At 40.9% G+C, this 26,901-nt stretch overlaps 1 protein-coding gene across 2 annotated transcripts; it reads left to right on the top strand.

Annotated features, from left to right (window-relative positions):
• Positions 1–703: 703 nt before the first annotated feature.
• On the top strand, positions 704–7,112 carry BAMBI (BMP and activin membrane bound inhibitor). Of its 2 annotated transcripts, none has more exons than XM_081045080.1 (3): positions 704–1,144; positions 4,374–4,661; positions 5,106–7,112. In XM_081045080.1, the coding sequence occupies exons 1-3, from the start codon at positions 1,069–1,071 to the stop codon at positions 5,522–5,524; spliced, it is 783 nt and encodes a 260-aa protein (XP_080901206.1). In that variant the 5' UTR covers positions 704–1,068; the 3' UTR covers positions 5,525–7,112. The 2 variants fall into 2 exon arrangements, with proteins under 2 accessions (XP_080901206.1, XP_080901207.1); XM_081045081.1 differs by having other exon boundaries at positions 1,127–1,260; positions 5,106–5,830.
• The last annotated feature ends 19,789 nt before the right edge of the window (positions 7,113–26,901 follow it).

The following is a 26,901-nucleotide window of genomic DNA, read 5'->3' on the forward strand; positions in this document are numbered from 1 at the left end:
GTCCCCTGTCTACCCAGGAGAACTTAGCGGCTCCTACTGATCAACAGTCTGTCTGTCTGGGCTTTATTGATCACAGGGCGGGCGGCTCGAGGCGGACGCGCCGAGGAGAGGGGCAAGGCTGAAAGCAGACCTCGGTGCCCCGCCGCCCCCCTTCCTGGCTCCGGACTGGACCCCCCTCCTCGGCCACACGCGAGCCAGCGGGGCTCGGCAGGGGCGCCTCGGCCGACGGCGCACGCCGGGTGACCGCCACTTGTCCCTGGGGCTCCCAGGGCGCGCGGCGTGGCGGAGGGCTTCCGAGGACGGACACGCGGGTCCCTCGCGTGTTTCGGGGTGAACAAAAGAGAAGCAACGGACCAGGGGAGGCTGGCCGAAGGTTGAGTAGTGAGGGTCAGGAAGGGGGTGCCAGAGACAGACCCAGCGGCCGGGCTCGACTCGCTTCTCCCGAAGGTCACGGACGCGCAAGCCTCCACGAGGGGGAGCGCAGGAGACAGCAGCCGCAGGGCCCTAAGCCCCAGACGCCGGCGCCGCTGGGAGCCGCGGGCAGGTCCGTCCCCGCCCGCGTCTGGGCCCGCCCCCTGCCTGTGGGACGATTGACTGGGGCCTGGCGGCCAATCGGACGGCTCCGGCGCGGCTGGGGGCGGTGCCGGGGCGGGGCGGGGCCGGCCCAGCTCCCCGAGCCCCGCGCTATTTACGGCGCGGAGCAGGCCTGGCGGAGGCGGGTGCCGGCGGGAGCTTGCGGCTGGCGGTGTCTGCACGCGCTCGCGGAGCCTCCGCCTTCGCAGAGTGTCGCACGGGAGGTGTGAAGCGGCGAGCACACCCGGGACTGCGGCGCCGGACGCAGCGGCCGAGTCGGTGCACGCAGAGTCTGCCCGCACAGATCCTCCAGGCTCCTCGGCACGCCCTTCAGTCGCGCTCCATGCTCCGGCCGCGGCCGGGCCCCTCGCCCCGTCGCTGACGGCGTCCGCCGCCCCGGGCAGCACCCATGCACGGCGCGCTCCGGGAGTCGTAGGCTGCCTCTGCGCCGCGGCTCCGGGACCGGCAGGGTTGCTGCGGCCGTGGGGGGCGTCAATGGATCGCCATTCCAGCTACATCTTCATCTGGCTGCAGCTCGAACTCTGCGCCATGGCCGTGCTGCTCACCAAAGGTGGGTGCCCGCCGGCTAGACGGGGCGCGGGCGCCCCGGGGAGGGGCACGCGGGGTCCCGAGGCCGCCTCCTTCGCGGGCCTTTGAAGCCGGCTGCCAAGGCTTTGTTAGCGGCGGGTAAGGCTTCCTCCCGCGCCGGAGCCCGCAGGTCGCGACAAGTTGCCTGTTCTTAGAAGTCGCGGCGGTGGCTTCGCGGTTTGCCCCCGCTTGTGTCCAGGGCCCGGCGCGTGCCGGTGGAGTCAGACTTCAGGGCAAGTCGTTGTCACAATGTTTGTGTAAATCGGTCTGTAGTGAACTTCTGGACGTTGGCTGCGGGGAGCAGAGCGGTAGTGGGGGCTCGGACGCTGCCTCCCTCCCCATCCCGGGGGAGCAGCGGACCCCCGCCCCCCAATTGCACGGTGTGAGCGTGTGTTTGTCCGTATATCTGAGGGCGGGTCTGTTGTGAGTGTATGTCTGTATTTGAGCGTCTCTATTTGAATGTGTCTGCCGTGTCTGTTGAGTGTGTCATATTTGCCGTGTCTCCCTATTTGAGTGTGTCTCTGTATTTGAATATGCCGCTGTCGGTGGGAGTTTCTTTGTGTCTCTGAGTGTCTTTATGAGCCAGCGAGTGTGTGCGCCTCCCTGAGAGTATAGGTGTCCGGGGTGTGTGTTACGTGCATGAGTATGTGCTGTGTGGCTTCTCAGTGGCTGGGAGGAGTAGGCTCTGTCATCGGTCCCATTTCCCACACACCTCATATTTTACAAACACTCAAAAAAAAAAAAAAAGTTCTGGTCAGTTTCTTTCTTTTTTTTTTTTGCCCTGCAGGCTTTCACCTTTTAGGTCGAAATAACCCAAACTCTCCCTGGATATCAAGGTTCTCCCACCTACCCCGCCATGAACTCTACCTTCTGTTAGATACATTTTTTTTTAAATAGGAAGCGTTATTTAGCGTTTGCACCCCCCACTTTTCTCTAATTGCCATGTAGCAGGCATGAGGTTAAAGGATAAGCTAGCCGAGCAAGGATGATGTGCTACAGTATTTATTTATTTTGGAAGGAAGGGTGTAATTAACCCTAAATAACAGCCCTCAGAGCCTGCAGAGGGGAGCCTCCTGGCCCTATCAAAGGCCAGCAGAACAGGGAGGGACGGAGGCTGACATGAAGTCACAGATACCGAAACTATGTGCCTGATAATGATATAATTAGGGGATCAGAGATTTCTGACTGCTGCGGACTTCAAAAGCTTTAAAAGAAGCCAGCAGTCTCTCCTGTAGCCATCTTGACTAAAGCAGACATTTTTGTGTAATCACTACATACAGTAACAAGAAAGGGGGAAAACAGAAGAGCATTGTTCACTGTTTCAAAATACCAGTCCCCTTTCTGGCCTTTTGCATGCCACAGGAAGAAACTTTATGAAACGACAGAAATATAGTTTTAATACAGTAATACAAAAGTTCATTCAACTTGCTCAAATGTGGCTCCAATTTAAAAAAAAAAAGTTGTTAGAACTTTCCTGGTTACCTGTCAGAATTTTATTAGACTATTTTAGGTCATTGAAAATATAGTATGTTAAATAGGCTCTCATAAATATTTAAGCGGCATTTTACTTGTATTCAGTTTTCTTTTTCTGTACTAGGTCTGCAGTGAATAGGATCAAAGTTGACTTTTAATCTGTTATTTCTACTTTAAGTCTGTAGATGGAATTTGTCAGACTAGGGACATATAGTCATCACCACAGAAGACTGGTGAGCTTTATGTGGAAAATCAAATACGATGGAAAGAGAAAAGAACCTGTGCTAAGCAAGGTCCTAACTTGAAGGTCTTACTAAAGAAGGGACTTGGGCCCAGACCTAGGACAAGGGAGCACAAGTTTAGGATAGGAGCAAGACCTCCAGCTTTGGACAGTTAAACGTGGGTTGCCAGAGATCCATGCTTAGTCTTTTTAGAACTGAAGCTTTAGTAGCCTCTGGTGAAAACTGAGCATACCATACAGTGGCCTTTAATTTGGGCAGATAATTAAATGAGACACTTGGCTCAGGCATTCACCAAGAGGAGGAGGAAAAAAGGTGAGGGTGGGAAGAGGTGTTCAATTTCAGAGCGGAGGTCTTGGTAACTAGACAGAACTTCAGCTTGGGAAGCTGGGAAGAGGTGTATGCATTCGTTCAATTTACAAGTAGCTTTAGCTGTGGCATGTGACAATGACCAGAGTCCACTGGGTCAGATAGCATACTAGTGATAACTCTGAGACTCAGTATTTCAACTAGAAATTGATGTTAAAAGCCTCAGATCTTGCATTGTGGCAAAATGTTAACTGACTCGCAACTTACTTTATAAAGGAAACTTTTAATCACTTCCTGTAGAAAAATTTGAGGTTTCCTTAAGGATTTTTCATTCAGCCAGCAGAGGATTTTCAGTTTCAGTGTTTCCCCTTTTAGATCCCATGTTAAATTACATGTAAAACTGGAGAGTTTGGGGGAGGAGAAGTTAGCCTTGCAGTTTTACACCCTCCCCTCCACCCCCAGTTTTATGACTTTCCATTTGGGCTGAAAGAAATTGACTTTGGCAAGCAAACCACTAATTGTAAACTGCCTAGTTCCTGTTTTACAATATACTGACTAAAAGCTCCTCTGCATGAAAAGATCTTTATAGGCAAAGTTTGCCTTTTCTAGAGAGGTTGCAAATAGCTGCCCAGTTTCATAGTTTTAAAACCTCCTGACTGGAGCAATTTCTAGATTGTTGTGTTTCTAGTTAATAACTTTATAAGGTGTTAGCTAAAGCTCTTAAATCTTGGCACAGCCCTTCTAGGTAGTAAACAATTCAGTAGTTCCGATCAAATATTTATACTGACAAAATCAAAAAGCCTAGCATTTTCATGTTGTATGGTCATGTAGGATTAAAATGAGTAAATAAGGTAATTTGTCTTATGGTAGGAGAAGTGATTGTGATTATTTTCTTTCAAAAACAAAAGTATTATTTTTAATTACTCACTAACTTATCAGAAACCTAAATTGAACTTTTATTCTCTGCTGTTAGGACTAATACATTTGTAAAATTGTGTTTTACTGGATTGAAATTTAAGCACTGGTGTACATAAAGGGCTTTTCCAGTCTGCATGGCTTGCTGTTGTTGTAAGCACTCAGCTGAATATTCTAAAAGTTAGTGCCTTTTGAGCTTGGGATTTAGCAGTCGCTTAAGCAGATGCTTTATCTGGTCTCCGAAGCAGTTTGACGCCAATTTCTCATTGTTTTCAGGTGAAATCAGATGCTACTGTGATGCTGCCCATTGTGTGGCGACTGGCTATATGTGTAAATCTGAGCTAAGCGCCTGCTTCTCTAGACTTCTCGATCCTCAGAACACAAATTCCCCACTCACCCATGGCTGCCTGGACTCTCTCGCAAGCACAGCAGACATCTGCCAAGCCAAACAGGCACAAAACCACTCTGGCACCGCCATGCCCACATTGGAATGCTGTCATGAAGATATGTGCAATTACAGAGGGCTGCATGATGTTCTCTCCCCCCCCAAGGGGGAGGTCTCAGGTAGGTAGGAGCCCTTTCTAACCAAAGGCTCGCCTGATCTATAGGCTTGGGACAGCTACGACTTTGTATGTCTGCTATTGGTTTTGTCGTTAATGTAATTAGAGACACCAGAGGGAGAAGCATGTCTGGATGCAAAGATGCATCTATCTCTACTGAGTAGCTTTTATCTCTGCCTGAGCGTTACATATCTGTCTACATCATAGGTTTTGCCTGTTTTTCAACATGTTGAAGACATTAAAAGACCATTGCTACTCAGTAATGACAATCTGTAAACAAATGTTTTTGTAAGTTTTTTGCATCATTATTGCAACATTGACTTTCTCACTATTGTTGACTTAATTGTAAGCTTTTTAAGGGGTTGCCTTGTTTAAAATGGATAGATGATCATAAATCTCTACAGGAGGGGGTTAACATAGTTTGATCATTTTACTCGTGCTCCTTTAGGACAAGGAAACCGGTATCAGCATGACGGTAGCAGAAATCTCATTACCAAAGTGCAGGAGCTGACTTCTTCCAAAGAGTTGTGGTTCCGGGCAGCGGTGATTGCTGTTCCCATCGCTGGAGGGCTGATTTTAGTGTTGCTTATTATGTTGGCCTTGAGGATGCTTCGAAGTGAAAACAAGAGACTGCAGGACCAGCGGCAACAGATGCTGTCCCGTTTGCACTACAGCTTTCATGGACACCATTCCAAAAAGGGGCAGGTGGCAAAGTTGGACTTGGAATGCATGGTACCAGTGAGTGGGCATGAGAACTGCTGTCTGACCTGTGATAAAATGAGACAAGCAGACCTCAGCAACGACAAGATCCTCTCGCTCGTTCATTGGGGCATGTACAGTGGGCACGGGAAGCTGGAATTCGTATGACTGCGTCTTATCTGAACTGAGCTTCTTGGACGCTTGAAGGCCTTTGAGTTCTGCTGGACAGGAGCACTTTATCTGAAGAAAAACAAACTCGTGTAATCATCTTTGAGAGACAAAATGACCTCTGCAAACAGAATCTTGGATGTTTCTTCTGAAGGATTATTTGCACAGACTTAACGTACAGTCAAATGTATTAGTTGCTTTGAAATTATAAAAAAGCAAAGAGAAGACTATGTACACACTGTTACCAGGGTGATTTGCATCTGAGGGAGCTGGAATGAGTACCTAAATAAACCAAAAATGTGCTCTATGTCAGCTCCTACATCTTGATTTATTGTAAAGATTTTAAAAAATATATATATATATATATATATTTTTTTTTTGTCTGAAATTTAGCAGTGTCTTGTCATAAATTAAAAACTAAGTGGGAAGTGTAAAAAAATACTACATGTTAATTATACAAACGAAGATCTGTTCTCAGAGTAGGGTCTAACTAGGATTTGGCTTGATTTTTCTTTTTTCTTTTTTTTAAAAAAAAAACAAGACCAAGATCTTGTTTATTCTTACATGCCCGTGTATAATTTTCTTGCAGTGTGTAGAATTTCTAAATGTAATGCCCATCGTTCAGTGTCTTACAGTTTTTGTTTGGATCATTCTGGTTTTTAGCTTTCATCCAAGAGAAATCTTAAATGTATTTAAACCAGGTCAGATATGATCGATCAGTTTCTGAAGTTGCCTTAGCAAAGGTACTGTTATTTATCAACTTGATCCAGTTGCTCTGGAATACTTTTTAAATGTCTACCTCCAACCAGGAAAAAAAACACCTAAATGAAACTTTTTTTATTTTTTTTGTACTTAAAGTTAGTCACTGTCTACTTCTACTGTTTACTCTGTCTCAAACCTAATTAAATATTTTGGGCCCCATGTTAGCCAAACTTTATTGTACCATGCTCCCAGTTTTCAAAACTTCCTTCAACACAGTATTATACTAATATTTTATTTTATTTCTTACTTCTCAATTCTTAGAAAGGTTTTCAATAGTGAATATTATATATCAATTGAGATTTAAATAACACAGAGTGCTACTAGTTTTCCTCCCCCAAATTAACATAACCAAATAGAACATTGACTTTAGCCACTAACTTGATACACTAACAGTGTTTTCACTCCTGTAGGACTTTCTGTCTGGCAACACTGCCCAGCCTGAATTTAAACCCATGCCATATTTGTGGACTTTTCCCCCCCGGATGGGTCTTTGTTATCTTAAATGTGACAATAATTTGTCATGTAAGGTTTTTTCCCCCAATTCTTTTGTATATTTGAAACTTTTGCTTAAAAATTGACCTCTTGCCTGCATATTTGAATATGGGGTTTTCTTTTATGAGTGTTAAAGGACTTTTTAAAACAGGTTTTCTGGAATATTTTATGATAAGCATAATTTGGGTCCCTTAAGACAGATGCAGTAGCCAATTTCATGGAAGAGTCAGTTGAAAGGACTAGTCTAAAAATGAATACCTAGATTATTTAATAATCAATAGACTACAGCCCCAAACAAATTAGGCTATGGAATAAATATGCGTTTTAATAAATGACATAACTTGTTTTGTGCTTTTTGAGATTGACAGTTTGTGCATGCATGACTTACAATTTACAAAAGGTGTTAAGTTTTATGTGTGTCAATGTTTGAGGGAACCAAAGGACTGTTCGACCTAATTGTCCAAACCTGTCTAGAGAAGAGAATTGATCAAAATTGCCATTGGTGAAATTTCCACCTTCACCTCCGCTTTCTGCCTCAATCAAATCATAGTAGTAGTGCCACTTAGAATTGGAAGACTTCTTGCTCCTTTTGCCTTTTCATTTCATGTACAGTACCATGCAAGTGCAATCATTCTTTAAGTAGCCAGTCTTTATTATCAGTTTTGTATAGTTAATATTCTTCTGTTTGCCCTATCATTCTCTATTCACCTCATTTCTTCCAAGTCCCAGTTAACTAGGAACTCAGCAATTCATTAAGAAATAAAGCACTGTAAGATTTAAATTCATGTGCTCTGAAATGCTTTGAAATCAGTAAACCCCATGTACCAGGATGGGTCAAGGTCCAGGTTACAGCTGACATCACAGAAATCGAATGCAAGATGAATGTAGGAGTCCCCGCTTGGTTCTGTGTTCAGTGACCTGCATCTTGTTTCTATTGTAAATTCATGAGACCGTTTACACCTCTGTTGGTGGGATGGTGGCAATGTTAGACTGGGTGTTCTGGGCCTCAAGTGGTAGCCACTTAAATAGACTGGCCCTGTCTCTTGCTAATAACAAATCCTCTTTAAAATCCTCTCATTTACTATTTGCACATGTCCTTTCCACCAGTCTAGGCATAACTTGACCTTTCAATGAAAGTACTGCAGGTTTCTCAACTTTGATTTTTACTAAGAACTAAATATAGATAATTTTGCTTTCCTATGAGTGTAGAAGTTGCCAAGAGTGGAGATAAAGGATCCTTCATGAAATAACTGCCTACCTGACTCAGTGACGTAAGAATAGTTATGACTGGTTTATTTGTTTTTCCCTCATAGAGATGTTTACTGTTACTTTGAGGTGTCAGTACAAGGCCAGGCTAACCAGGGACAGCCCCTGTTTAATACTGACATAAAACTCCCCCCAAAAAGTAATTTTCCTTTCTAAGTGGAAATTTGCCCGAACCAGAGACAAATGGGACCAAATTTGCCATGTTTTTGTATCTACACTCCTTACATTGTACTCCTTTTGAAAAAATTGATCTGTACATGGTTATGTCTTTTATGGCATTTCCCCCCCTTATTTTGAATGGCTCAGAGGCTTCCTAGAAATTGACTGGTGTGTCTCTAATTTCTGCTGAACTGATTTTATTAAAAACACTGCACCATAGGGGGTTTGACCTTCTAAAATACCAAACATGTCTGCTTAGAAAATCACAAAGCTCTCCTCTGAAGAGCTCGTAAATCTGGTTTCAATATGGGTTGATTATAGACTAAAAGCTTGAAAGCAGTGGCATCTAGTATCATGAGTCTGGGACTAGCCTTTTTGGGGCCAGGACAGCTTTTTTCCCTTATAACCTAATTGGTCCTCTGCCCTGTCTTAGTCCAAAGAACTTGAAACCTCAAAAGTGACATGGTGCAGATGAGGTTGAACTCATACAGAGTAGTGGTCAAGCTTGCTTTGGAGTCTCACAGTATGGGTTCAAATGCTGCTTTTGTCTACTAGCTGTGTGAATGTGGGCAAATGACAAGCTCTTTGAATACTCAGTTTTGTTACCTATAAAATGGGGGCAGTGATTGTAGCCATTAGGAGATACACAGCAGCCATTCCTATTAATGTACGCGAGAATCTTGGGTGAACTAGAGTGGCCCAACCTTCCTCAAAAATTGAGAACTTGTGCCTATTATTTATACAATGGATATTTTCACTTTTTCATTTCAGATTTTTGTATATTTGAGATTTGCCGGCCCTTCAGTCACCTGCAGACTGGATTTAGTATTTGTAATATTTGCTTTCAATTTACTGCTTTTATTTAGCCTCTCATATCTACCTATTATGTTGATTTGTAATTATGTCTTCTCAGAATAATCTATATGGCTACTGATAAGAACCTTTTAATTTTATGTACCTATTTTGTTTTTGTTTTTGTTTTTGGTATTTGGCAGAATGAAGTTATCTCAGTTTCAGCTGCTCCAGCTGGTTCATCCATTGAGAAAACCAAGAGTCAAGTTAAATGACAGATAGTTTCAGAATTGCTTGAACAGTTTGTGTCTGATTGATGCATTCTGAATGAGTGCTCCCATCAATTATATTTGCCCCATAGGTGCTCCAAACAAAATATAAATAGTTCCACAACTGGTTTGGGGACTTTGTGAATTTTGGGCGAGGGGCAGTTAGTGAAAAATCCATTGGAAGAAGTTAATTTAGTTACTCGGTGGATCACAGTTGTAATGGAAAACTATAACTGCACCAGACACTAACTCCTCTTCCCTCTACCCAGTTCATTCTATCAATGTTGCCCTCATTCTGCTGACTTAAAAAGGCTTATTGTTGATCTGAGAATTTGAGAGCCAATGAAATAATGAAATTAAATGCTCTTTCAAATTTCTACAACGCTTTATTTGCACATAGTTTTAGACTCTAAACACGTTCTTGCTCATTTGCTAACACTGCGCTGTTCTGCGGCACGGTGCTGTAATTCACTTGTCTGCCATTCCATCAATTTAGAGATGGAATTGGGAAGGTAGCAAGCTGGATTCAAACAGATAAGGGTTTAATTCTTGCAGCAAGGCAGCAATTTTCCAGTGGATCTGCTTTGGGGAGTTTCAAAGTATTTATTACTAAGGGAGGCCTACCAGCCATATTTCTGCAAACTTTCCTCACTCTATGAATATGAAGAGGGGTAGCCGGAAGGGCACTGATGAGCCATCTTGGAAGGTAACTTTGGGTAAGCAGTGAAATAGTATCTCAAGGCATTTGTCATTCCTCAAGACTTTTAAGGGATTCATTCTATTTGGTGGCCAGTGGACAGAAGGCCTCCTAGGGAGTATTTTAAATTTTGTTTAGCCACCTGTATCTTGCAGATTCGATTGATGTTGGACTAAGCCTAAGTAGAACACTGGAGAGAGGAGTAAATATTTATTGCATGCTATATGTATGCCATGCTAGTCCCACAGTCTTCGTAATCCTGAGATAATTTTACATTTAACAATTTTCAGGGCAGTGTGTAAGTACATGATGGAATTTGTGAGAAATCAGCAATTTGTTTTTAGACATGTGAAGATTAAGTTAGTTGTGACGAATTAATAAAGTCAGAGGCTGTTGTGTAAATTCACTCTGAAAGATCTCACATTACAAACCTAATGGAACAAAAATTGTTTTAGCAGTTAAAACCAAGAGAAATACAGAAAGCTCTTTATCCCTGGTCTCTTCCCCTTGGAATTTCCCTAGAGAACTGACGAGGACAGTGGAAAACTACAATTCTAAATGCAGTCTCTTACTTTTCAAGCGTTGGAAGTCCACTTTAAAGTATTTTTTTTAGTAAGTTTACTAGATGAGATTTTGATATGATAGACTTTAATTCACAGTTGCCTTGGTAAATGGGGTATTTCTCACCTGGATTTAGGGGTTAAACTATGAACTCCCAGTGGGGTGGCGAGAGGGGGTTAGGATCAGTAGCCTTTGAACTTTCCCGTAATCCAACCAAAAGAGAGAATGAGATGAAGGACAGATTACAGCCTTTCGTCATCAGACATCTGAATTCGGATTGTCAGTAAATAAACAAAAGCTTCTCTTTTGTTTCTCTATCCTAAACTACTGTTTTACAGATTTATAATTTTTTTTTGTTTTTTTGTTTTTGTACAGGAGGTCTAAAGGAAAACAAATTGCTAGTGAAGGGAGCTGAGGAGAAACAATTCAAATGGGTCTGAAAATTAATGAAGCATTGCTTAGGTCAACAGGCTCAGCCCACCTTTTAAATTTGGGGCAGTCGCCAAGCTAATTTAAGGATCTCACCACTCCTTACTGGTATTGTAAAATATCCAAAGTTTTCATCAAACACTGTTTCTCTAAGGAGGTGAAAACAAGCCACTGAGAGTTTTCTTCGTTCAAAAGGTGAAGAGCCTGGGCTCAACAGGCTGACTTAGTATCTCATTTTCAATAGCTTGTCCTATCCACACTGGGGCAACTTCAGCAAATTCTCTTTTCTACTCTTGAAATGAACCTCTGACCAGAGGCTATAGTTAAAGCAACAAATACTTTGCTGCATCTTTCATTCAAGGACATACTGAAAGTTATAAATGAACTTCCCCCTCTCAAACACTAAACATCTTCACTTGAAGATTACTTTTTACTTCAAAACTCAAATGACTCTTATGCATCCATTTAGTTTTATAATTTAGACTTTTATGTCCTTTTTATTATATTGTTATCTTAAGAAAATTACTGATGCGTAGAGAACTTTAAATAACCAAAAGTAAATTAAAAAAAAAAATCTGTGTGGGGGAATGATCATTTATGGCTTTCCAATCCTTACATTGGTTTTAGTTTTTCATATTCCTTTTATTTCTTTAACAATATTTTATATATACATGTATTTCGATGTTCCACGAGCTCTGGCTCAAAACAATGTCAACATGCTTCCAGTAGCGTTTGTTAAAAATATGAATAAAGTGTGGAAAACGGAAACCCCATTTCTTTAAAAGCAGCAGAGCTGTTGACATTTTCAAAGGCAGACTTCTTTGCTGGAAGTAGAAAAACGTATTCTCTCTGCAAACCCTGGTGGAGCAGGGATCATGCTTGATTCAAAGCTCAGCCTCCTTTGGGAGTCTTCACACCTGGCCACCAATTTCACAGGCTAAGAAAGCACGGAGATGGCGCTGCCCTCGGAGGCTGTCTAAAGGGGGATTGTGTGTCCATCCGGGATTTCTAAAAGTCAAGGGTCATTTCCCTGGCCTGACACTGAATTGTGAAGCAGGTTACGAGGTAAATCTTTGGAGGGGTTGGGTTGTGACAAACACCACCATGGAACAATAAAACTCGACCTCCTTAACCATCTTGTTTAACAATAGGAGGCTGTTTGTTGGCATTTGTATGCAAATTGTGTGAGTAGCTAACAGGTTGCTTTGAAATGCTCAATTTGTTTATCCCGACCTTTTCTTCTTGGGCAGAAGATTTATAGAGCTCTTTTTCATGGCCCTCAGCAATGAATTATGTCCAGCAGGGTCCTCCGCATTTTCATTAACTCCGGTTGGGCTGCTGGAGCGGAAGTGCTCTGCTGGTCCCTGGACTGCTCCAGACGGAGGTGACCTGCTGGGAAGTCACTGGCTCACAACATTCTGGAGTTCCTCTCTGCTCTCCTGGGTGGGGCTCAGCCACCAAAAGAGCAAACAACTGAAAGGAATAAAAAACTCCTCTCTTCAGGATATCCATCACCTGAATAACTTTCTGGAGAAAAACAAATCAGCCATTTCCTTGGGTTGCATATTCTTCCCTTTTCTGGGAAACTGCCCCTCCCTCCTTGGCCTAAAGGAACACCTGCCATTGAGCCTCTCTCACTTGGCTGTGTCTTTGTATGAACCTATTACAGTTAAAAGCATTTGTTCGAAGTGCTCATCCTAATATTTTTACCGTCTTTATAGTGGTTCTCGGCGTGTGTAGTTTTGGCTTCCAAGTGACCTGGGTTCAGTTCAGAGTTGGCGTGTTATTAGTGGTGTGACTCACTGACAGAATGGGGATAATAATATTATCAGCACTGCGTTTTGGGGAGGATTAAATGCGATAGTGCAAATAAAGATTTAGCTCCATTCCTCTCAAGTTGTAAAAGTTAGCCATTACTAGTGGATATTGTTCCTTCATAAGCCCTCAGCATTCTTAGAAAAGACTCATGGGTGGCCAGGGTTCACCAAGCCTACGTTACAGACTGGAGGAGAGCCAGACTGGATAGATCCAGTGATGTTTAATCTTTTCTATTTGTGAGTTTCTTTGATTGGTCCAATTTTAACCTTCCATGTTTATATTTGGCTCAAGACAGTACGAAAATACTTAACTTTTGATGTAAAAATATCAAAACTACCACATCCCCTGCAGGAAAATTTTATTTATTAGGAACAATGATAGTGTTTGACATCAGCAGAGAACAGTTTGTGTTAATGCTCTCCCAAATCAGGAAGGGCATGTTATCTGCTCCCTGTTACAACAAATACCTGTTTTTGCACATCCTGTTAATGAATACACACCTGTCGAGTGTGTGAGTTGACTCTGCTGAGTTAGTTGACAGAGGGCCAAGCCACAGTTCACTGCACTTAGCACTGCCCACTGTTTCGCTGCTTGGGGGTCCGGGTGTAGGGCTGGTGAAGGTCACGCCTGCAGGAAGGCAAGAGGCATATTCAAGTTTTGTTCCAGACCACACCTGTAATACATAAACTGAGTGATGACTGTTCTCAGGAGAATCTGTGCTTCTAAGAAATCCGTTGGACTAAAACCATAGGACAGCTTCAATAATAGGAATACAAACTGCAAATCTACCAACGAAAAGTGGTATGACATAGGTGGTTCTATATTTTTTAATGTTCCTGTAAGGCAGCCTGTTGGGTGCGTTCCTTAAGAAATGGACAAATCAGTGGGACTTCCCCAAACCCAGGAATTTGTCTCTGTCCCACATCTTTACAGCATCTCCAAGTAGTCACCAGCCACCTTCTGGAGGCACATGCTGAGTGAGACACAAAGGCAGTTCCAACGCATTTCTCATTAGTTGACCAGCTCTTGAACCTTTCCACCCATTCTGAGTCTTGCCCTTTACCCTATTTCTTCTGATGCCCTCGGACATGGGTGTTATTGTGGATAATCGTGTTGTCCTCCCACCACTCCCCCTAGACTTGAGATCTCTTGCCTGTCTGTGACTTTCCACCATTCAGGTCATCTCTCTTGGCTTTGCCTCAGGCTTGTTCCGACCTCTTTTACTCCGACTTAATGTCCTTTCTCTCATTTATGTACTGGGGTTTTGTTTTTCGATCCAGACTGTTTGTCTTCCAGTGACTTGATTGGACAAAGAACTTTGACTTCGGCTTTCGTTGGAGAGGTCTCTTGTGTCAACCTTGGTGTCATGATGTCACGCTGGCAGAACAGGCCTGGCTGGGCTTGAGTAATCCTGGGCCTGGAGCACTGAACTCTTGTTTGCTTAGATACAAACTTGGTTATATACTTAAGATCTTGTCACATTTTAACTCACCTCACTGAGCTACCAAGACACATATAATCTTACGTTTCCTGGTAGATATTCCTTACTCATTAATAATGTAAGATTAGAACCTATGGACTCGTCAGTATAGGGCAAGCTGGAGTGCTCCTGGCCAAGATGGGAGGGAAGAGGCCACCACGCTTAGCACTGAGAACACACTGGCAATTTGTCTGGTACCCTGTGTACTCTAGAAGGCGATATTCATTCCTCTAAAACTCTGCCTGACAGTTTGCACTGAAATCTGACAAAATTGCCCTAATTCTTCCTGCAGGCAGAACAACTTATGACCATCTACTCTTTGGTTCTCTGATGAAACTAAGTAGGTGACATTTCTGTTAACATGACTGGGAAAGAGAGGATGAGATACCAGGGAGGCCTCTCTAAGAAGTCAAGGTGGGGTTCTGGTTAGAGCTGGGAGGAAGGGTGGGCACTCACATGACCCTTACCACGTGCTGCCTGCGACAAGAGGGAGCTTGTCATAGCTTCCCCAAGGAGCATGTGCTCCGACTTGGCACAATTCTACTCTGAACTGACAGGCCCCGGAAGGGCCCGCTAGGTCACTGTTTGATGAGCTGTTGCAGGTATTTTGGCCAAACTGATGGCCCACGGCAGGCGGCTGATCAGGCTATCATCCACATGCTATTTGAGGGGCTGAGCACCCCTCCCTGGCCATGCTTAGTAGGGATGTGCACCCCCAGAAAGCTCTGGGCTTCTGTTGCAGAAGCCTTGTCCCCTGTACCAAGGTGGGACCAAAGCAGCACTGGTCCCAGATTGGTCGAGGACAGCACTGTGGCTTCAGAAGTCCTTGGAGATGAGTTGCAAGGCCTTCCTGTGTGTTCTGGTCGATCCTGTGTGCAGCCTGTATGTAGCACAATGCCTGGCAGTGAAGGTGATCCATATGAGTTACCACAGCAACAGCTAGTCCTCTACTAACGTCTTCCTTTTGGCTCCTGTTCACCCCTGCACAACTCTGATGAGGTCAGTTTTCATTTTTGGAAAAAGGAAGCAATTTGCTTTAAGGTTCTATTCTGATGAGTGACGCATAGTACATGATGCCATCTCCCAGCTTCATCTTTTTCATTCATCAAATGAGAGTCACAATAACACTGTTATCCTTGTCCCTCAAAAGTGTGCGATGGGAATTCTACAGCCACAGTAAGGCCCTTGGATTTCCTTGGCAAAGGCACTATAAAATAGGAATTGTTGTTAAAATGCCATCTTGAAATAAAAGAGGAGCTTTTCCTTATGTGTTTTCACGTTTTTGTTTCTTCTATACTTTTAGTCCTGTTACTACTCTTTTAAGCTAGGTTTTGAATCCTTTCTCCTTCGTCAAATATGTATAATTAAACCATAAAATTTGCTTTAAGAAGACAGAAATGGTGTACACAACAGTTATATGCTTAAGGCCATCTTTCCTTGTTTTCCCCACAAATGAAAGCACTACCCATTTGGAATATTGTTTGTAATTAAATTTACATGTACAATAAACCTTAGGTTTAAATTTGGGGCTAGGGTGTGGAGAGAGAGAAGAGAGAAAAGTCCGAACAGTATAATCAACGGAAGTGGTAGCAGCACAGTTGTGTACAGTTTGAAACAAACATGCTGACAGTTTTTAGTGTCCTGAATAAAAATGAACCAACAAAGCATCAAGTTCAACTAAAAAAAAAGGAAAAGAAAAATCCCCCAAACCTTGGAGATGATTTTGCTTAAAAGTAACCTTAATCTTGGTACTGTTCTCCTACTCAGACAAATATTATATAACAATGAAACTATCTTTTGTTTTCGAAAATTTTCTGAAATTACCTGAACTGTTAAGATTAGCTGACAGTGTCTTGGTTAGGGACAATAAGAAGGAATATTTATGCTTCTTCTTGACCTATACCTAAACGTTTAATACTTAAATAGTGCTTAAATATTGCAAATTTGGGTGTTCTTCTAACTACCTCATAGTTGGAAAAAACTTGCTAAGTGACATGCCCAGGACCATAGTACTGGGTCACATTCTCCTCAATAAATATTGCAAACTTGTGAGAAAAATAAAATCACGTTCGCAAAGTTTTATTTATGAATGGAATCTTTACGAAGCCCTTTGTCTGAAATAGGGTCTCTACCTTTCAGGAAGGCAAAACCACCCTAAACGCAAACCATGTGATTTCTGCCAAGCCTCACCCCATTCCTCCCAGTGGAACCAAGAAGGAATTCTCTGCTTATCGTATTTGGACTTGGGGCTGAGAATAAACTTTTTTTCTTCTTTCTAGCTTTAATTCCTCAAGGAAAGATCCCATGGTTTATGTGTTATTCTGGCAGCTATGGGGAAAGGATTTTTATTTTCCTCCCCAATAATTTCCTTACTCTGAGGTAAGAGAAGGGCACTGTTGATTTTCCTCTTTCTGGCTCTCGGGAGGAAGGGAGTTAAAATGCAATCTCATCCTCTTGCTTACTTCTAGTTGCCTCTCACCTTTGTACAAACCACTCTCTTAACCAAAAGAAACAGAAGTCAATTGATTCTGATGACCTTTTGTGGCTTATATTAGTGAAACTTTGTGGAAGATTTTTTTTTTTTTTTGAGTGAGTAACTTTTCCCTTGGAAACATAAAAGTACTTGTACAAAAAAATATGTGTCGAATTCACTCTTCTAAGAGTCTTGATTTTTAATACTTAGCTAAGAACAGAGAGATCCTGGTGCAATTTTAGTGAATAGTTTCAGGATATATTTTGTTAAGTCATAAAATGCCCAATTTCATGTAAATTGTATTTCTAAAACCTCAGTAGCACTCAGAAACTGTAATTATATTCCAGAGGGTGTCTTTTTCAGCATAACAGACTCAAACAACTTTCTCCATGGTCATGCTTTGACAACTTCATTCACTTTATTCATAACATTGTCCTAAAAGAATTTCCTTTTAGAACACAGTCAAGAACACAACACAGTGGGAATTTTCTCCATGATTGAATTCATGGAAGAGTAACATTCTATTTCCAGAATAATCAAAACATCCAGAGACATTCAGCTTCTCCTAATGATGAATATTTGATATTTCAGAACTAAAGTAAGCAGTATGATGGGAATTATCAGGCACTGATAAAATGCTAGAATCAGAAAGTCAAGACATCAGGTTACATGGAACGCTCAACTTGAGTCTAGCACACAGAGTCACCAGAATGACTAGCATATAAAAAGTCAATGTTTAACTTTTCCAAGTTTTGCTTACAAGAAATGTGTAAAAGAGGTGAAGAGAGAGAGATAAAATTCTTGTTTGGTTAAAACATGCTCTGGATAGAGAATAAGAAGAAAGATTTAACCATTTTCAAGAAGACTTCATGTGCTACACAGACCTGACTCATCTTGATTTTCTGTATTCTGTGATTACATATTGGAGAGAGAGAGAGAAAGAGAGAGAAAGAGAGAGAGAGAGAGAGAGAAAGAGAGAGAGAGAGAGAGAGGAAATGAAAACAAACAAAATGAATGAGGGGGAAGAAAGAAAACATAAAGGAATATTAGAAGACTAGAAGGAAATTACATTTTTTCTTGGGTGTGGAAAAGGGAAACAAACAGAATAGGTTAACATTTAATAAAACGAGCCCCAGGGTCACACATGGGCTTCTAATCTGGTATCTAGAGCCTTGAGACCTCAGACCACCATGTAAAGAAATGCAGGGTTGCCAGCAAAAGCTCTCTTCCCTGGGTTTGTACTGATTTGCAGCAAAATTAGACCCTGGCCCTTCTCAGACTGTTGGGTTCCTCATCTTTTTTTTTTTTTTTTTACAACTCCTCCATTTTCCTTTGCCTTGCTGGTAAAACTCAAGGACAAGGGTGACGTGCAACTTGGCCCACGGCTGGGACCTGTCCACCTACTGTTTTGAACTGGTTCATGATGGGATAAGCACAAAAATTGAGAGTAAGCGTCTAGAAACTTTTATAGTCATTTGGTGGAGTAATTTTATGTCTGTTGAATCTAATAAAAAAAAAGGGACTTCATTTGCATATCTTTGGTTTTAATTTTACTTTGCCTAGTAATTTATTTTTATTGTATTTTACAAGATATCAGATGTGATAGATTGGGGGAAATTGATCTTATATGACAGATAGTTTGAGAAACACTGCTTTGGAGAACCAAGAGATAATGTTTCTGGGGAAAGATATCACCCTCTTCCAAATTTGAATGGAGTTTATGAGGTGGAGGAGGGTGAAATATTTTTCTCTTTGACCAGTGTGGTCAGAAACAATGAGCTGTAGTGAGTGCATTCTTTAGAGAAGTGATTCTCAAACATATTTGTCTTAAGACACCCTATACACTTAAAAGAATTTCAGGTTTCAGTTGTTCATAGCAAGTACGTAGAAACACACTTGGTTTATAAAATATTTTCTTGGTATTCTGTGACCTTGTTTACTCACATATTTGGTCTAGTAGTTTTGTTGTTGTTGTTGTAGATTCTTTGTGATTTTCTACATAGACAGTCATATCGCCTGAGAGTAAAGGCAGTTTTGTTTCTTCCTTTATAATCTGTTACCTTTTTTCTTTTTCTTGCCTAATTTCCCTGACTTGAGCCTCCATACAACATCAGATAGGAGTGCTGGAAGCAGACGTCCCCGTCTTATTCCTAATCGTAGGGGGCAAGCCTTAAGTTTTTAACCATTAAGTGTGATAGTAGCTGTAGTTTATAAGACTGAAGTAGTTGCCCTTATTTTGTAATTTGCGGAGAGTGTTCATCCTGAATGGATGTTGAATTCCGTCAAATGCTTTCTCTGCATCTATAGAAACGATCGTGTATGTGTGTTGTGTTTTCAGTCTGTTGATATAGTAAATTACATTGATTTTTGAATTTTGAATCAGCCTTGCACACACGCACAGGATAAACCACATATTCAAATGTATTGTTATTTTAATATATTACCGAATTAAATTTGCTAGTATTTGGTTAAGGACTTTGCATTTATGTTCACACTGTATATTGGTATGTAGTTATCTCTCTTTGTAATATTTTTGTATGTTGTGGGGACCTGGGTAATACTGAGAAGTTGGGAATGAGTCGGGAATTGTTGCTTCCTTTTCTGTATTATGAAAGTTTGCACAGAATTGGTATTATATTTCCTTAAAAATGCTCTGTACAAGTTTCCAGTGAAGCCATTTGGGTTTGGAGTTTTCTTTATTGGAAGGCTTTTAGCTACAAATTCAATTGTTTTAATAGATATAGGACAATTCATGCTATCCATTTCTTCTTGAGTGAGCTTAGGCAGTTTATATCTTTCAAGGAATTTGTCCATTTTATCCAAGTTGCTCAACCAAATACTAGCAAATTTAATTCGGTAATATATTCAAATGACAATACATTTGAATATGTGGTTTATCCTGTGTGTGTGTGTGTGTGTATGCAAGTCTGATTCAAAATTCAAAAATCAATGTAATTTACTATATCAACAGACTGAACACACACACACACACACACACACACACACACACACGCACAAATAAGGTTATTTGCAACATTGTCTTATTATCCCTTTAATTTTTTGTAGGAATTGTAGTGAAGTCCCCTCTTTCATTCCTCATCTTAGTAATTTGTGTTTTCCTCTTTTTTCTCTCATTCAGTCTGATTAGAGGTTTATCAATTTTATTGATTTAAAAAATGCATTTGGCTTCTTTGATTTTCTCTATAACTTTTCTATATTCTATTTTGTTAATTCTCTTACCTTTACTATTCCCTTCTTTCCGCTTCTTTGGATTTAATTTGCTCTCTTTTTCTAGCTTCTTAAGGTGGAAGCTAATATATTTGATTTGAGACTTTTCTCCTTTTCTAATATAAGTATGAATGCTATAAGTTTCTCTCTAATCACTGCCTCAGCTGCATCCTGTACATTTTTATATATTGTGTTTTCATTTCCATTTAATTCAAACTATTTACTATTTTTTTTTGTGATTTCTTCACTGATTCATGGATTACATAGAAGTGTGTGATTTAATTCCAAATATTTGGGAATTTTTAACAATATTTTTCTTTTATTGATTTCTTCATTTAATTCCATTATAGTCTGAGAACAAACTTTGTATAATTTCGATTTTAAAATTTTGTTGAAATTGGCTTTATAGCCCAAAATGTATTCTATCTTAGTGAATATTGGGTATGTGGACTTGACAAAAATGTGTATTAGACCAAAGGTGGGGATTCTAATCCAAGATGGTGACATATGAGGCTCCTGAACTCATCTGCTCCCATGAATACACTGGATGGATACCTACACCTGGAGCAATACCCTGTGAAAGAAATGCAAAACCTAACTGAGTGACTGCTACACAGCAGGTGAACAGGAAAATACCTACGTTGAAATGGATCTTGGCATACCTTCAACTACTGGGAACCAGTAAAAGCAAAGCAGACAAGTTGGGCAATCACAAAGGTTTGAGAGACAATCAAGAGCTTACGCTGGGCTGAATGATAAGGTTCATCTCCTAAATGAGACCATTCTGTCAAGACAAGGAGAGGTGGCTGTTTTATCTACTGCACAGAATCCAACACACAGAGTCAAAGAAAATGAAGAATCAAAGAAGTACGTTCCACACAAAAGGACAAAATTCCAGAAACAGACCTTAATGAAATGGAAGTAAGTGATTTATCTGATAAAGAGTTCAAAATTATGGTCATAAAGATGCTCACTGAGGACAAGAGAACAATGCATGAACAAAGTGGAAATGTCAGCAAAGACGTAGAAAATATAAGTATGAAACAGAAATCACAGAGCTGAAGAACACAATCATTGAACTAAAAAAAATCAATAGAGGGGTTCAAGCAGAAAAATAGATCAGTCAACCTGAAGGCATATCAGTGGAATTCATCCAATCAGAGGAGCTAAAAGTAGAATGAAAAAAAGTGACAGTAGCTTCAGGGATTTATGGAATACCACCAATGGACCAATATTTGTATTATAGGGATCCCAGAAGGAGAAGAGACACAGAAAGAGTCAGAAGCTTATTTAAAGAAATAATGGTTAAAAACTTTCCTAACTTTGGAAAAGAAACAGACATCCACATGGAAGAAGTCCAGAGAGTTCTAAAAAAAGAGGAAGACCCACACTGAGGCACATTATAATTAAATTGTCCAATGTTAAAGACAAAGTAATCAAGTGCTCATCTTCTCTTTCTCCCTGGATTCTGCTTTCTCTCTTTACATTTCAGGTTAATCAGTTGCAGTGAAACCTCAGCTTTCTGATGGGTTCAAGAAAAGTTGTGAATTTGCAGATTGTCTGAAACTTCTTGTCGTTATTGTGAGGAAGCACTGCTCTTTCCAACTTTTTATATCTTAAACAGAAGTCTGCACTTTCCTAGATATGTTTGCCAACTATAAAAGACCAAAAAGAGCTTTAGTTAATGTAGGTCACTCTATAGATATTTGTCATATAAGAAATTTCAATGAGAAATTAAAAAATAATTATTAACTTATTAAAGTCACAATAATATGCCATTTTTTGAAAAGTAACTGTAAAGAATCCATTTTTAATGAAAAAATAACTGTATTTCCCAAAATAAAAGTTTAGTGAGAAGTGTAGTGGTGGTGTATATTTTTGAAAATCATTTTAATGTATATATTAATAGAAGATGGCTATATTCTCATATATTCTGATATCTGCTTCTGCTTTCAGTCTGTTGGAATATCAGCATCATGTAGTCTCTGGAATACTCCAACATATGAGTATACTAGTGAGAAAGCGAGAGTAAAAAAGACGAACCACATCTTATTATGAGATTAGTTTTGACCTTGCAGAACCCCAGAAGTGGACTTGGAGAGTTGTAGGGTCCCCAGACCAGACTACACTTTGAGAACTTCTGCTTTATTACAGCTCTTCAGACAGTAATAAAAAGTGTACCCATTCAGCAAATGAAGGTTGAATATCTTCCAATATATGTATCTGTTTATAAATTATATATACATGACTACCATCAATCTGTATATCGTCTTAGTGAAGCAATTTGTGATTTTTCAGTTAAAAATAAAATGAAATAGAAATGATACTATTTCCTTCCTGCCATCCTGTGCACCCCAGCTCCTAACTCCTTTAGAAGAGAAGCAGGAGACACTGAAGTCCTGGGACCTTTGTCCCTGGGCCTTGGTGAGTCTCGTCCCTCACATTGTGGGCAGGGAAGAATGACATCAAGACATGAGCTCAGTGGTCTGCCAGGAGGCAGAGGCCAGGCTTCAGGTGTGGCACCAATGGCAGATGCAAGAAGCACGTGGGAGCAGCGTGCCTTGGAGATGACGGTGACTGTGGGGACTTACAGTTGGCGGTGTGGAAAGAAGTCACCGGCATGAGTCTTGGTCTCACAGGCTCAAAGAGGTCTTGAATCATCACGCCAAGGAGTTTTATTCTGTGATGGAATTCTGTACGAGAGTAGCCAGAATTCTGGATGTCAGATGTAACAACACCAAATTCACTGTGCCTCAACCAGAGTCCTTCAGGGTGAAGGTTTTAGCTGAAGGGTTGGCTTTGTTCTTTCCTGGTCCTGGAGTAGGGCAGGGTACTGGATCCATGGGAGAGACTAGAGTATTCCTTGGATATTTCTGTGTCATTCCAATCTTTTTAAAAAACTGGATGTAAGAATATAGTTCATTTTTACTAAGTTTTCAAAGGAGATTATCAGAGTCCTACAGCTTATGAGTATGAGGGTATATTAGTTGTCTTTTGCTGAGTAAAAAATTATACCCAAACAGAGCAGCTTAAAAAAATACATGTTTATTATCTCAGTTTCCACAGGTCAGGAATAATAATGAGCACAGCTCAGGATGTCTGTGGTTTAGTTTCTCGCAAGTCTGCAGTCTAGGTATAGCATGGGGCTGCCGTCATCTCCACGCTCCACTTGGGGAGGATCTGCTTCCAAGCTCGCTCCTTCGGCTGCTGGCTGCAGACATCAGTTCCTTGCCACAGGGGCCTCTTCATCAGCTGCTCACAACAGGCAGCTGGCTTCCCTCAGAGCGAGCCAGGGAGAGAACAAGAGAGGTTGCTCGTAACAGTTGACTGTGAGCTTGAAGAAAATGTATCTATCTTCCTCTTTAGAAGCCTCGCACTGAAAAAGCAGTCATCATGGGAATAAATAATCCATCACTGGAGCTGACAGGGTGGAGGTAGTTTCAGGAGGGGAGATAGTATAAAGCCAGATGTCACAATACAAATAATAAAATGTTTTCCCTTGCTATCATCTAAATGGTGAATGAAAAAGGATCCAGGGATAAGACAAGCCCCTGAAGGGGTTAGGGGAAATTAGTGCTGATGTTTCCCATTAAAGTAGTAGTAATAACGATAACAACTGAACATTTATAGAATGTATTTCATGCCTGGGATTCCTCTGGGCTTTAAAACAGGAGGATCGGATTCACACCTACTACCAAGAGAATGAATTACTTTCCAGCTCTCAAGGGTTGCTCTGAGGGACTACTCACAGGAGCTTAGATCCATCAGATTGTAGAGCTAAGTACGGCCAGAGGTAAACTAGTTCAATGTCCTTTTCTGATAGGCCCAGAGAAGTCAAGTGACTGGCCCAAGGTCACACAGCTACTTAGTGGAATTGATAGGACTAGAACTCAGTTATGTTTCCTTAGAATATTAGCTGTCACTTTCTAACTATGTATCTTTGGGCAAGTCTCCTAACCTCTCTGAGCCTCAGTTACGTTACATATAAAATGTGGACTGTAACAGCACCTACATCAAAAGGCTGTTGCGAGGATTGAGTTAATATGTGTTTAGAACAATGCTTGGCACAGTAAATATTAAGTACATGCCAGCTATCATGAGCTATTATTCTTTTTCAGGGTAACACTTATTTTAATAAAGGCTGCTTCTCATTTGTCACAGTTGAAAAAGAATCAGTTGAGATGGAAATGGCGGCTTGACCCAAATCCTGGTCAATAGGAATAGATTACCGTGAGCCTGAAGTAACTCTGGCTCTGTGGGCCCCGTGAGTTCTGGGGCAGTGAGAGACTTGGACAAAGCACCTGGACTCGTTTCTGCCTGGGTCTACACTGGAGGTTCTGTGTGGACTCCAGGTTGAGTCTGGAAGGAAGGTCAAGTTTAGTCACTCTGAATTGTTTCAGGACTACCTGACCTGATCGGAGGCAAATCACTGGAGATACTAGAAAGCACAGTCAGCGGCTGCCACCCTCTCTCCTCCGTTTCTCCTACCCTGTTAGTTAATGTCTGATATTTAGAAACGATTTTTTTTGATAAGACATTTATTTCTTTTGTTTTAAAGATTTTTATTAAAAATACAGCTAACATGCAACATTATATTAGTTTCAGGGATACACCATAGTTATTCAACACTTATGTACTTAAAGAAGTGATCACAAGACCAGCAACCATCTGACACTGCCATACTATCACAATATTATTGACTATATTCCCTATGCTGTAGGTTACATCCCCATGACCTATTTGTTTTATACCTGGAAATTTGAATCTCTTATTCCCCTATACCTTTTTTAACCCTTTTTAAATTTACCAATTACAGTTGAAATTCAGTTATTATTTTATATTAATTTCTGGTTTACAGCATAATGATTAGACATTTATATAATTTAAGAAGTGATCCCCCTGACTAGTCTAGTACCCACCTGGCACTATACATAGTTATTACCATATCATTTATTATATTCCCTATGCTTTACTTTACATTCCCATGACTATTTTGTAACAACCAATTTGTACTTCTTAATCCCTTCCCCTCCTTTCACCCACAACCCCAAACCCTCTCCTATCTGGCAACCATCAAAATGATTTCTGTATCTAGGAGTTTGTTTCTGTTATGTTTGTTAACTTTGTTCTTAGATTCAACACAGAAGCAAAATCCCATTGCATCTGTCTTTCTCTGTCTGACACTCCACTCAGCACAATACCCTCCAGGTCCATCCATGCCGCCGCAGATGGGACGAACCCATTCCCTTCCATGGCCGAGCAACAGTCCATCGTATATATGTACCACCTCCTCTTCATCCATTCTTCCATTGATCATCACCAAGGCTGCCTCCACATCTTGGCCATTGTAAACAATGATGCAATGAACATATGCATGCACACGTCCCCTCAAAGTAGCTTGGGTTTCTTTGAATAAATACCCTCAAGTGAAGGGATTACTGGGTACGTCACTGTCTCTTCTTATAGCCTTTGTTTTAAAGTCTACTTTGTCTGGTATAAGTATTGCTACCCCAGTTTTTTGTTTTGTTTTGTTTTTCATTTCCATTTTCATGAAATATCTTTTTCCATCTCTTTACTTTCCTTCTGTGTGTGTCCTTCAATCTGAAGTGATTCTCTTGCAGGCAGCATATGTAAAGGTTTTGTTTTCTTATCCATTTACCTTTCCTAAGTCTTTTGATTGGAGAATTTAGTCCATTCACTTTGAAAGTAATTGTTGGTAGATATACAGCTATTGCCATTTTATTATTCGTAATTTTGATTTTCCCCCCCACCTCTAACATTCCTTGTAATACTGGTTTGGTGGTGATGAACTCCTTTAGATTTTTTTTTGTCTGGGAAGCTCTTTAACTATCCTTCGATTTTAAATGATAGCCTTGCTGGGTAGAGTAGTTTTGTTGTAGGTCCTTGCTTTCCATCACATTGAATACTATGTGCCACTCCCTTCTGGCCTGCAAAGTTTCTGTTGAGAAATCAGCTGACAGTTTTTTGGGATCTCCCTTATAAGTTACTAGTTGCCTTTATCTTGCTGCATTTAGGATTCTCTCTTTGTCTTTAACCTTTGCCATTTTAATTATAATGTGTCTTGGTGTGGGCCTATTTGGGTTCATCCTGTTTGGGACTCTCTGTGCTCCCTGGACTTGTATGTCTATTTCCTTCACCAGGTTAGGAAAGTTTTCAGTTATTATTTCTTCAAATAGGTTTTGAATCTTGTATTTTCTCTCTTTTTCTTTTGTACCCCTATGATGCAAATGTTGTTATGCTTGATGTTGTCACAGAGGTTTCTTAAACTACCCTGTTTCCCCGAAAATAAGACCTAGCCAGACAATCAGTTTTAATGCGTCTTTTGGAGCAAAAATTAATATGAGACCCAGTGTTATATTATATTATATTAGACTGGGTTTTATATTAATTTTTGCTCCAAAAGACGCATTAGAGCTGATTGCTTGGCTAGGTCTTATTTTCGGGGAAACACTGTATCCTCATTGTTTTGGATTTTTTTTTTCTATTTGCTGTTCTGATTGGGTGTTTTCTGCTACCTTGTCTTCCAAATTGCTGATTTGATCCTCTGCCACATCTAGTCTTCTGGTGATTCCTTCATTTCAGTTATTGTATTCTTCATTTCTGACTGTTTTTTTTTTTTAATGATTTCTAGTCCTTTTTTATGCTGCTATCTCTTTGCTGAAGTTCTCACTAAGATTTTTGAGCATTCTTATAACCGTTGTTTTGAACTCTATCTGGTAGGTTGTTTGTCTCCATTTCATTTAGTTCTTTTTCTGGAGATTGCTCTTGTTCTTTCATTTGGGGTGCATGTCTTTGTTTCCTCATTTTGGCTGCCTCTCTGTGTTTGGTTTTGATGTATTAGGTTTGTTGCTATGTCTCCCAGTCTTGACCAGGTGGCCTTATGTAATAAGTATCCTGTGGGGCCCAGTGGTACAGTCCCCCTGGTCACCT

The sequence above is a fragment of the Rhinolophus hipposideros genome (genome assembly GCF_964194185.1).
Source record: "Rhinolophus hipposideros genome assembly, chromosome: 1".
NCBI lineage: Eukaryota > Metazoa > Chordata > Mammalia > Chiroptera > Rhinolophidae > Rhinolophus > Rhinolophus hipposideros.